Source organism: Euphorbia lathyris, chromosome 3, assembly GCF_963576675.1.
Source record: "Euphorbia lathyris chromosome 3, ddEupLath1.1, whole genome shotgun sequence".
Taxonomy (NCBI): domain Eukaryota; kingdom Viridiplantae; phylum Streptophyta; class Magnoliopsida; order Malpighiales; family Euphorbiaceae; genus Euphorbia; species Euphorbia lathyris.
Window position 1 is genome coordinate 98,299,423 of NC_088912.1, and position 12,329 is coordinate 98,311,751.

The window sequence follows — 12,329 nt, forward strand, 5'->3', positions numbered from 1 at the left end:
ATATCCGCCTTTTCCCTCAATTGAACAAGGCAAAATTCGTGGAAGTGCTACGACATGTGTAGGTCATTCCAAGGGGTTGGGATTCTTCCCGAACCTAAGATGACCCTCCCTTACAGTTGTTTAGTAGGAGGACACGGTGAGACAAAGTTCCTTATATGTGTTTTGGGTGTTGAACAGCCCAAAGCACATAGGGGGGTGGTCTCTTGGAGGTTTTGGGAAACCATACCGAAGTATAAATAGAGTTTAGAATAACTTGAAATATGTCAATGTATTCTATGTCATGCGATCTTTTTAATGGTATATTATAAACTCAAAACAGATAAGTGGTGAATGAGAAATTGACACTTAAAGTGAACCACTTGAAATGGTTTGGAAGAAAATAAAAAGAAACTAAACATTCTCATTCCACGTAGTAAATAAATGAAAATCTTAACTAGTTTATAAGTAAATGGTCTTTACAAGCCTTTAACCAATTACTAGGGGAAAAACTATCTCATTCACGGGGGAGGGGAGTGCAGTTGAACCACCATCTGGTTAGGGGCGCACGACATGGACAACGCGAATGCCACATTGAAATGAGCTCTCTTGAACTGACCTTCTTATACGTAAAGAGATTTTGATTTTACGCGAATACCACAACGAAATGATCTTTCTTGGACCGGTCTTCTTTTACTAATTTATACGTAAAGAGATTTTGATTTTAATTAAAAAAATTGGTTCATCATCGGTTCACACCGGTTTTTAAAAGGTTCATTAACCCAATCAAGTCCAGTCCAGTCCGAGTTTGATAACATTGCACTGAGAGCCTCAATACGGTGACTTCCTTTCCTTTGACTATTGATTTGTCCGTAGTGGTGGCCTCTAATTAAGAAGGGCAAAGATTGACATTTATTTCTTCGCTTTCGTAGTTTTCTTCAGCAGAGCATTTAACCACCTCTTGGAACTTCAACGTGAAAGAGGAGGAGAAACGTTTCAAAAAAAGTACAGAATCTCAGCTTTTGAATTCCTTCCTTTTCACCTATTGATCCAAGCATATCATCGTCTTCTCATATCTATAATTCCGAGAATCTGGTTCCACAGATCTCATGTAAACAAACTCTCGCTCTTTTCCGTTCAATTCAAATGCATGGCGATAAATGACCAATGCTTCGATGATGTTGATGATGATGAAGTATAGTGTAAGTTGTTTCTTACTCTCTCTTCAAGCATTCATTCCGTATTCAATCTCACGACTCCTACATTGATTCTAATTTGATTGACCTTTTCTTCTTTTTTTGATCCTCCTCCTCTTTTTCTTTCTATGGCTTTGACGGATGTTTCTGATTGACGATTAGATTGATTTCCGATTTTGCGAATTATGTTAATTGTGAATCTTTTGCGTTGATTTCAGATACTGGTAGATTGTTTAATTCCACATTGCTCTGACATTTGAAGGCTCGAAGTTTGGTGGGTTTTGCTTAAATATTGCTAGGAATTCCTATTTGATTGGAATTTGAATTGTTTTTTTAGTTTTTTTATAGATTGAACTGTTCAATTGGAGGATCTGATGGAATTCATGCGATGAACATGGTCGTATGTTTTGGTTTTCTTTTTCCTGATTTGTTATTTCATATTTGGAAATTTGTAATTCGATTGTGATTTTTTCCTATGTCTGTGCATGGTTTCTATAAAAATGCTTCTACATTAGGTTGTAAATTCTATATCAAATGGTAGCAATTCGGGTTATCAAGGTCAAAATCGTGTGATGTTATCTATATCTTTCATTATATATGATATAAATGCAAGAATCGGTGTCAACTGTGTCGTATCATTCGTCTTGTGTCTGTAAATTGTGTTATGGTGTCACTCCCAAATTATTGAATTCGAATTTCTAAAGGCACTTTCATAAGCCTATTTTTATGTTTCATTTTTCATCTGATTGTTGTATAAAAGTGCTTCAACATTAGGTTGTAAATTCTGTATTGAATAGGGGCGAAAAATTTGGGTTATCAGTGTAAGAATTGTGTTATGATATCTTATATTTTTCCTATGATTATATATGATATAAATGTAAAGAAAATGATAATTGTGTGATCGAGTGTCAATCGAGTTGTCGCGGTAAAATTGTGTTATCATGTCGGAAATTACCACCCTTATTGAACTCGAATTTCAAAAGGCACTTATATAAGCATATTTTTCTACTTCAATTTTGGTCTGATTGTTGTATAATTGATTGTCATTGAAGTTTGATCTTAATGCTTATGCAGGTTGATAGTTGGAGCTTTCATTTGTCTGGATATCTCTCTATTAAAACCCGAAATTACATCTGATAAAAGTTGTCTTCAAATCCTACATTGTGAATTGAGTTGTTCATTCATAAAAACTTGAATCTGGATTTCACTAACATCAATGAGGAACGCAACGGGCCAAGTTTCTCCATTGCTCCTGATTCTCTTGGCCCTTGGCTTTTTCTTCGCCACATACAATTTAGTTACCATGATAATGCATAATAGATCTGTTGGGAAATGGATGCGTGACGATTCGGATGGTGGACTGTTTTTCGATCCAGTAATTGAGAGACCGGAAGATGCAAAGAGACCAAATGCTGTCAAAATGCCTTTCCATGTTGCCTTAACAGCAACTGATGCTCCTTATAGTAAATGGCAATGTCGCATTATGTACTACTGGTATAAGAAGCAGAAGGATATGCCTGGGTCCGAAATGGGCGGATTCACACGGATTTTGCACTCAGGAAATCCTGATAACTTGATGGATGAGATTCCTACAATGGTAGTTGATCCTCTTCCACCAGGTTTGGATCAGGTGAGCCCCTGATTTTGCCTTCTTTTTCGTTTTCTTTTCAATCTACTTTCATTCATACTTACTATATGATGGCTTCACCAGGGATATGTTGTCCTAAATAGACCTTGGGCGTTTGTGCAATGGTTGCAAAAGGCAAACATCGAAGAAGAGTGAGCTGTTTCGATTTTGGTGATCTTGATATGATAAGATATTTCCTGTTCTGTATTGTAATCCTCTGTTCTTATGCTATTTAAACAGCTACATACTGATGGCAGAGCCTGATCACGTATTTGTAAATCCTGTTCCAAATCTGGCACATGGAGATTATCCGGCTGCTTTCCCATTCTTTTACATTAAACCTAAGGAAAATGAGAAACTCGTAAGGAAATATTATCCAGAAGAGAAAGGCCCTGTTACTAATGTTGATCCCATTGGCAATTCTCCTGTCATCATCAAGAAGGTCAAAATCTCTTTTTCTAACTTAATGTTCTTTTATGATGAAACTAGCTGTTGTTGTTTACTTTGTCGTTTTCAAATGGAAAAACTCATATTTGAGCCCTTGATTAATTCATTTTTCACTAATAAGCCCCTCATGTTTTAAATGAGTATGTTAAGCCATTAATCAGTTACTTTGTAACACAATAAACCCTCTTGAATGCTCCGTTATATATATGATTCAAACTTCATTTAACATGCATGGAACTGCAAATATTCACTGTAAAGCAGTTAAATTAAATGAGTTTGATTGGTTACTTTAGGGGTTAGGGTAAACTTAGTTTGGAGGTTGATGTGATAAGGATATTTTAGGGGTTCACATGGCACGTTGTTGGAAAAAGTCAACTGACATGGGGATCTATGAGACTGTCAGGTAACATGTTAAAACAATGACATGCTGGCAGTTCCACTCGTGCTTAATGAAGTTTGAATCACACACATTAACTAGGCTGTGCAAGAGGGGCTTAATATGTTCAAAAATAATTGACCAATGACTTAATTTATCCATTTAAAAGATCAGGGGCTTAATCAGTAAAAGATGAATTAATTAGGGGCTTACATATGCGTTTTTCCTTGTCAAATCATTGCCATTCTTGTTTGAGTTTTGCTTGTACATGTCAAACTAAATCTTGTTCGAGATTCATATTATTCAGGTATTGCTGGAGAAAATTGCTCCGACATGGATGAATGTTTCTTTGAAAATGAAAGCTGACCCGGAGACTGATAAAACTTTCGGTTGGGTGCTCGAAATGTAAGTGCCAGAACGAATGACTTTCTAAATTGTATCCCTGAATTTGATTAAGAAAAATTTACCACACTTTTGTTTTCTTGTTGAACTAAGGTATGCTTATGCTGTAGCATCAGCTTTACATGGTGTGCAACACATTCTTCGGAAAGATTTTATGTTGCAGGTTCGGTTTTCATACTGAATTTTAAGCAAAACTTGAGATGGAATATAAAATTTTGAATTTTTAAGAGTTTCTCCTGTTCAATATGCAGCCGCCTTGGGATCTTGAGACCGGAAAAAAGTTCATCATTCATTACACTTACGGATGCGACTATAGCTTAAAGGTAAATAGAACTCTTCCCACATAAGAATAGATGCTGCAATACAATGTAATACATTATTGTTGTTCTATTATCTGAGGTCTATATAATGTCCAGGGCGAGCTAACGTATGGTAAAATCGGAGAGTGGCGGTTCGACAAGCGATCATATCTACGTGGTCCTCCACCGAGGAATCATCCCTTGCCGCCCCCTGGGGTTCCTGAAAGTGTGGTATGTTTTCAATATCTGACTATTGCTTTTGCCTGTTTTTATCGAACTTAGGAAGATACGATAAAGTGATATTCTCAATGATGATTAATTTTGTGCCTGCCAATGTCACGTGGCTAGTGTTTTCCTGCGCGTGACTTAGATGATCTTGCTATCAGCATTAGGCTAGCTTTTTCCTTACGTTTCAGTGGGACCACATGAACACGATGTGTATGATTAAGGAAACTAGTGTCGGGAACTGGGATTGCACGGGCTTTGCAAAAGAATGCCAGACCCAATTTACTCACCATGGGTGAGGGGACTACTTCCGAGGGACGTAACAAATAGCTCATCATTGAACTTATCAATCTGTTAGTTCCTATATGAGAGTTTCGAACTCTGTAACTCGGCTATTCATCCTCTATTCTCCTTTCTTCTCATGGCTTCTTTCTATTCTCCTTCAAGTCAAATACCTCCAATACCTTCTTTTCATGACTTCTTTCGTGCTTTTTGCTTTTCAAACTTTCTCGGTTACATTCCAAAATAGTTAATGGTGGCAATTTGTGACACGAAAATACGATTTATAGAGACAACACGATTTACACGAAAATCATTTTTGGAGGATTTATGTCATATATAACCATATGGAGCATATATACGAGATAACACAGATTTTGACATGAAACACGAAATTGCCACCCACATTTCTTGTTCAACTACTCGTAAAGTGCCTGTTTGGTTAGTTTTGTTGTTACTTTTTGTTATTATATTCCAAATATTAGATATAGAGTGTATAGTTAGAAGCGAGTAATAGCCGCTTATTGCTATCTTGTAAGGAAAACCAACTAAAAACAAACAGTAAGCAACAACAGTTGAACCGAACTTAGATATATAAAAACTAACTATTCTAAATATCTGAAGACAAATTAACTCAAGTTATCTGGACTTGGTTTTCGCATTCTTTTAGCATGAAATGAATTCAATATTTTTTACCTTTGGCTCTGATATCTGCAGGTAACTCTTGTAAAGATGGTGAATGAAGCTACTGCCAACATTCCCAATTGGGATGCGTAGCAGAATATGACAGATGTCGGCACGAGCATGACCCGATTAGGCAATAGTTTTGGAAATAGATGGAAAATTTTGAGATGTTGCTATTCAGGAATATATGCATCTGTTCAGAAACCTCAGGATGATGATTTCTAATGTATAGATGTAAATAAGGAAGTTGGTTTTATTTTACCTATAAATTTAGGATTACAAACTACAATCTTGTGAATTTTTAGGCAGACATAGTGCAAATTTGTTTTGAAATACAGTAATACAACACTTTGGAATTGAGAGATAAATTAACACCAATTTGCTACATTACAAAAATATAAATAGTATTAGGGTCTGTTTGGTTTACTTGTTGAGTGTTGTTACGGTTTACTGTTTGTTGTTGGAAAAGCCGGGATTCCATGCTTTTGTAAAAATTAAAATTTTATGTAGTGATTCTCTAACCAAACATTTAAAACTCTCATTTTTAATATGAAAAGACAAACATGAGGGAAAATGGAATAAACTAACACCACTTAGACCTTCAAGTTAGCTGTTAACGTTAATTGTTCCTGAAATTAAACGGTTGATTAACTTTTAAAACTTGTTTAAAATGATTTATTAGTTCCCTGGCTGGCTTAGAATTTTTTAGATTTTTATATTTGAGGGAAGAAACGAATAAAGATTCGTTTGGTTTACCTGCTATTTATTGTTATAGTTTTCTGTTGGAAAAGTATGGATTTCCTGCTATTGGAAAAAACTAATTTTAATGTTTAAAAGACAAACATTAATTCCCCAACCAAAACATAAATAATAGGAGGAGAAAATAAATTAAACAATTACTTCATAAGTTAATGGATAAACCTAACTAACTTGCGACCTAACTCATTTATTATATGGGCTAGATGGGTCGATGTGTTTACCTATTTTAACACTTCTAATTAAGATTTTCAGCATACATACTTAACTTAAGCAACTAGGTGTTTGCCATTTAAGGGACGTGGTTAATAATTGTAGTTACATAATTGTTTACTTAACTAAACCCCAATTTAAAATAATACTATATGATATTTATAGGGTATTGCTAAATACAGCCCCTCATTTCCGGTTCACCACACTGTTTTGACCATTATACCCTTCCCACTTTTTTTCCCCTAAAACCTTCAAAACTCTCTCTAGTTTTCTCTCCCGAGCACAAATCTCGGATTTGAAAAAAATGGATCAAAACATTTCCGAAGACAATGAGTTCGAACACGAGGTAATATTACGAGAATTAAAAACGTTATTTAGCATTATTTATTTATTTTTTATTTGGTTTTTGCCTGGGCGGGTGGCGATTACCACCCGTTCCTTAGGCCGAACGGATGAACTACCCGTTCGGCCTAAGGAACGGATGGTAATCGCCACCCGCTCCACCCATGGAACGGGTGGTACGCGCCACCCGCTCCACCCATGGAACGGGTGGTACGCGCCACCCATTCCACCTTTGGAACGGGCAGTACGCGCTGCCCGTTTCCACCTATGGTGAAACGGGTAGCCTGCCCGTTCAGGCCAATATGGGTAAATTGCCCCGAATTAATTTTGAACGGGAGAAATAGCCCCGAAGTATTTTTTTTTGTAATTTTAATGTCAATTTTTCGTATATTCATGTACCGATAGAAGATTGGAACCCCGATAACATTGATTATAGTTCGCGTTTCATAACGGATACCGTTTTCCCCTCCAGTCAGGATGTTATTGATTGGGCAAAAAAAATAGCTATTCAGAATGGGTTTGAGCTTGTAATATCTTCGCACAAAAATGGGGGAAAACAAAAGTTGTTGCGCTGTTCACGGGGTGAACGATATAGAGGTGTTGTGAAAAATGATGAAGATCCTGCAATTAGGAAAAGTAAAACTAAAGCGTGCCGCTGTAAATTTCGTATTAAAGCCTATCAACATGCAGACCTTTCGGGATGGGGGATAAAGGCTAAGGCTGGGTTAACTGGAATGCATAACCATACAATGCGTATGTATCCAGAGGGAAGTCGGCAAATGAGCGGACTCAGTATCGCATCTAAACAAATTGTGCGTGATATGTCTTCAGCTCAAGCAAAGCCTTGTGCTATTTTAGCAGCAGTTAAAGAAAAATACCCAGAGGACAACTCAGTAATTAAACACATATATAATTACAGGGACAAAATGAGGAGAGACGCGTTTGAAGGTAGAGACCTGGCTAGTCAATTCTACCATATTGCTGTGGAGAACAAATATGTCCATTACACACAGACTGATTCAGGTGTGATAACGCATGTGTTCATGGCACATCTAGAGTCAGTTGATATGTTTAGGACTTACCACTGGTACATCGGCATTGATTCAACGTACAAAACAAACAAGTACAAAATGCCGTTTGTTGAGATTGTTGGGATGACGCCATGCAATAATAATTTCAAAATAGCGTATGCTATTGTTAAAGACGAGACCGAAAGGAGCTATCGTTGGATTTTGCAAAGGCTGAAGATTTTGCTTGGGGATGATCTGAACCCGACCGTTGTTGTTAGTGACAGAGAGCTTGGGTTATTAAAGCCGATACAAGAAGTTTTTCCACAAGCAGCGCACTTGCTATGCATTTGGCATATAAATAAGGATGTGGAAGATCGTGTGTATAGAATCATTGGAGATAAAGGCCTTGCCTCTAAATTCAAGAATGGCAAATGGAGAACAATATTAGAATCATTAACCATTGAGGAGTACGAGACCAATCTTATGATGATGAAGGAAAAGATGAGCAGGTTCAAAGGAGTTATCTCGTATGTTGATGAGACATGGTTGGTGCATAAGGAGAAGTTTGTTGTTGCTTGGACAAAGGAGTTTCTACATTTTGGTAACACAACTACTTGTCGAGTGGAGAGCGAACATGCTAGTCTAAAACAATGGCTCAATACGGCAACTGGGTCCCTTGACACGGTATGGCAGAAGGTTCACAAGCAGATTGAATCACAAGCAACCAATATAAGGTATTTGCAATTTTTTCTACTGCGATTTTGGAATTTGCATTTAGGGTTGTATCATTTCACTAACTAATAATAATTTTGTCTTCGTATCAGGTACATGCTTGAACAGTCCCGGCTTCGTCAAGCAGTCACTTTCATCGGACGCCCATTAAGCCAACTTGTATTCAAAGTCTCTCATTATTATCTGCAGTTGTTGAATCAAGAGTTAGAGCGTATGAGAGGGTTGAGCCATGAAGTGTACGTGCGTTGCGGTTGTGTATTGAGAACATCGCATCAGATACCATGTGCATGTGAGCTGAAACGAGCTTGTGATCTGGAACAAATGATCAGTTCTGAGAGTGTTCACGTGTTTTGGAGAACACTTTTAATCAATCATGGTCACACTGATGAAAATGACGGGCGTAATGATCTGAACGAGGAGCAGCGATATTTTAAGTCCTTAGTGGACCAAGTCTCTAAAGCCGACCCATCCGTAATGCGTAATATTTCAATGTTTATCCATGATCACCTACACCCTGATCAAGCTCAGTACACCGAACCCGATGTCAAAATTAACGTGCGGGGGCGACCTAAGGTGAGCAAATCCACAAAACGTATGCCGAGTTCTTGGGAATATAATGAAACTCGTCGTGGACGGACTCGTTCTACTAGTTCATCTAGGAGTCGTGGTAGAAGTGGCAGAATTAGCTCGTCATCCTCGGCACATAATGCTTCCTCATCAGGTAAGTTATATCTGATAAACCTAACTTTTTTATAACTGTTTTGCAATATAGAGTTGTTTTACACTAATATACATGAATGCAGATGGAAAAACGTATCATGGTTCTGATAAACCTAACTGTTTTTCAGTTTATGTCGTTGTAGTGTATTTTTACAGTTTATGCCGTTTATGTCGTTCTAATGTATTCTTAAATTTGCAATAATAACAAAACGTACCACAAAAAAAAACCAAATTCTGTCATAATAGTACTAAAATATCAATCCACCAAATTCAGTCAAAATAGTACTAAAATACTTCAAAATACAGTCATAACTCACTTGGCCAAATGCCAAGCACCCATAATCTGCTCTAACGACTGCCTATATACAATCGCAGCATCCTCGTCCATATGACTCATGTGATCCAACACTGTTTCACCCCAGCCAGATAATCGACTAACCCACTGTAAAAAGTAAGGAACAAAAAACAAGGTTAATATCACTTCACATTTCAGTAAATATCATTTCACATTACTAGACCAGTCAAGAAAAACCAAAAATAACTTACAATCTCACTGTTCGAGCGAGTATAAACAGCCGGTCCGGGTGCAACAATCTCCGGAAGTAGACGAGGGTGTGAATGACAGGTGTACCAATGCATGTACTGATCCTCACAATCTGATGGAGTATGTGCTGGAGTGAATACAGACAATATAAGGACGGACGACTGGGGAAAAGAGTCCAAAATACCCTGCACCATCACAGCTGGCACCTCCACACGATACTTCAAACTGGTCCACGGGCGAACAGCCTTAGAAGGCTGCAATATCGGTCTAGGAATGGTCTGCACATGTCCAAGCTGTCGAAGGCATCGCCCCGACATGTACGGCTCGATCACATCCCGATACCGTATCCATCCAGAATATAGAGTCCTCGGGGTCTCAGTAATGGCATCAGGGCCATACGGCATCCACATGACCTACAGATGTATAAAATTACATTAACACATACAAGTAATACAAATTTGTTTTAATTGAACAGTATTTATAATTATATGGCAAGTATACCTCATCTGCTGTCAACACATCAAGCCGGGCACGAAATGCTCTCAGCCGCTCATCGCTCTTCTCCATCGATATAGATGGCCACAACGAAGCCCTAGGAAGATCCGGGTCAACTGTAACTGCCTCTCGATGTGGCCTGAAGCAAGGAAAATACTCGTAAATCCAGGACTGGAGCAATGTCATACAACCCGTCATCTGCCCGTAATCTCCTCTGGTAGCAATACCAAGATGACGGTATAGATATGCTAGTGCAGCTGATCCCCAAGAAAGTCCAACGGCTCCAGCCGCCGAGTCCTGCACCTCTAACAGACAAGAAGGTCGGATGCAGTCACCACTCTTGTCTACGAACAAGGTGGAACCGAGCATCAGCCACGTCCAAGCTATAGCCTGGGTCTCAGGAATCCGATCACCTCCATAGTGCTCCATGACGGAAGCGGCTCGTATACCACCAGAAGCATAATGACGGGCATCTAACTGAACCCGAGTCATCCCAAACAAATCCATCACGCACTCCTTAAGCTCATCAAAAGTCGCATCAGCAGTCACCATGGCACCATCTACGGGGATGCGCAATATCTCCCACACATCATACATCAAAATGGTCATCTCGCCAAATGGCATGTGAAATGATGACGTGTCTGGCTGCCACCGCTCTACAAATGCCGTGATCAGAGCAGCATCTATGTGACTGTGCATAATACCAGGTAAATGGAACAAGCCAGATGACTCGATATGCGACTGAATCGTCCTGGAAGAACCACTGTACCATAATCTCAGCTTCGTGCAATACCCTGATCTGGTATGACACCTAAGGACGCCCCTATCCTGACCGGCCCATATAGCACATGCAATATGTCCCAAAAAGCTCAGGATCACAGCACCATCAAATGGACCCCCAGGGACGGGGTCCTTCACAACCCAGTCATCCTCTACACTCCTTGATCGCTTGCTGCTACCTGAAATTACAGCAAACGGTTTACATTAAATTTTTGGTATATTTTTCAATAATCACGATTAACACAAATACAAATAAACACATTTTTTAATTTCTCTTACCAGAAGAAGATGCTGCGGTAGAAGAAAATCGTCCGTCTCGACCCCTCGTCACGACGCCACGATCTATGGGGATAGTATCAGCACTAGGACGATGCATAGAAGCATCCCCGTCCATGTCTATATCAGCCGCCTCATCCTGTCTCTCAGCACGCTCCGCCTATGCAGCATGTGCCCTCCGGGCGTCCGCCATGAACCGCTGCTGCTCCGCCCGGTCCCGCCGAGCAGATGCAGTAACAGGACGTGAAGACGTGCGTCTAGGGTCAGCTCCCTCCTGATCCTGTAATATTATTTATTTAGTATATTCAATTTAACATAAATTTTTTTTATATATGTTCGGGTCTGCCTACGCCCGGTCTATACAATTTTTCAAAAAAAAATTCAAAATTTGCCCCTTTTTGGCCTGGGCGGGTGGTTTACACCACCTGCCCTAAGGGCCAAACGGGTGCGGCGCACCAGTCGGCCTTAGGGCCGACCAGTGCGCTGCAAACGTTTGGCCCTTAGGCCAAACGGGTGGCGCATGCGCTCCACCATAAGGTGGAGCGCATGCGTTGTACGCGTTCCACTTTAGGTGGAACGCGTACGACGAGCGATCCACCGCATGGTGGATCGCATGCGCCGCGCATTCCACCTTACGGTGGAGCGCGTGCGCCGTGCGATCCACCATACGGTGGATCGCTCGACCCGCACCATCTCCACCTACGGTGGAACGCATAGTTCATGCGTTCCACCGTAGGTGGAGATGGTGCGGGTCGCCCGCCTACGTCAAATTCTGGGATTTTAATCCCGAATTTCAGCCCGATTACTCACGATTTTGAAATTTTTTTTATGGAAATACTTACCGTAATACCCATGTATTCTTTGCCGATGCCTCCTCTTTGTGCCATCTCGTTTTTGGTCGGTTTTTTAGAATGGAAAATAAGTTGAGAGGATTTGGAATATTCAAAACT

The 12,329-nt window shown here is 39.6% G+C and overlaps 1 protein-coding gene across 2 annotated transcripts; it reads left to right on the plus strand.

Moving 5' to 3' along the window:
* Nucleotides 1–890: 890 nt before the first annotated feature.
* On the plus strand, nucleotides 891–5,937 carry LOC136223814 (hydroxyproline O-arabinosyltransferase RDN2-like). Of its 2 annotated transcripts, XM_066011985.1 has the most exons (10): nucleotides 891–1,178; nucleotides 1,391–1,446; nucleotides 2,247–2,802; nucleotides 2,884–2,951; nucleotides 3,040–3,241; nucleotides 3,930–4,027; nucleotides 4,118–4,187; nucleotides 4,276–4,347; nucleotides 4,441–4,554; nucleotides 5,545–5,937. In XM_066011985.1, exons 3-10 carry the CDS (start codon nucleotides 2,389–2,391, stop codon nucleotides 5,602–5,604), a joined length of 1,098 nt encoding a protein of 365 aa, XP_065868057.1. In that variant the 5' UTR covers nucleotides 891–1,178; nucleotides 1,391–1,446; nucleotides 2,247–2,388; the 3' UTR covers nucleotides 5,605–5,937. The 2 variants fall into 2 exon arrangements, with proteins under 2 accessions (XP_065868057.1, XP_065868058.1); XM_066011986.1 differs by lacking the exon at nucleotides 1,391–1,446.
* Nucleotides 5,938–12,329: the final 6,392 nt, after the last annotated feature.

What these genes read in the sequence shown, in the direction of transcription:
- LOC136223814 (XM_066011985.1), top strand. Translation starts at nt 2,389, where the DNA reads ATGAGGAACGCAACGGGCCAAGTTTCTCCATTGCTCCTGATTCTCTTG. An exon ending in TTCCACCAGGTTTGGATCAG is followed by an intron (nt 2,803 to 2,883) that starts GTGAGCCCCTGA and finishes TGGCTTCACCAG; the next exon opens with GGATATGTTGTCCTAAATAG. An exon ending in AAGGCAAACATCGAAGAAGA is followed by an intron (nt 2,952 to 3,039) that starts GTGAGCTGTTTC and finishes CTATTTAAACAG; the next exon opens with CTACATACTGATGGCAGAGC.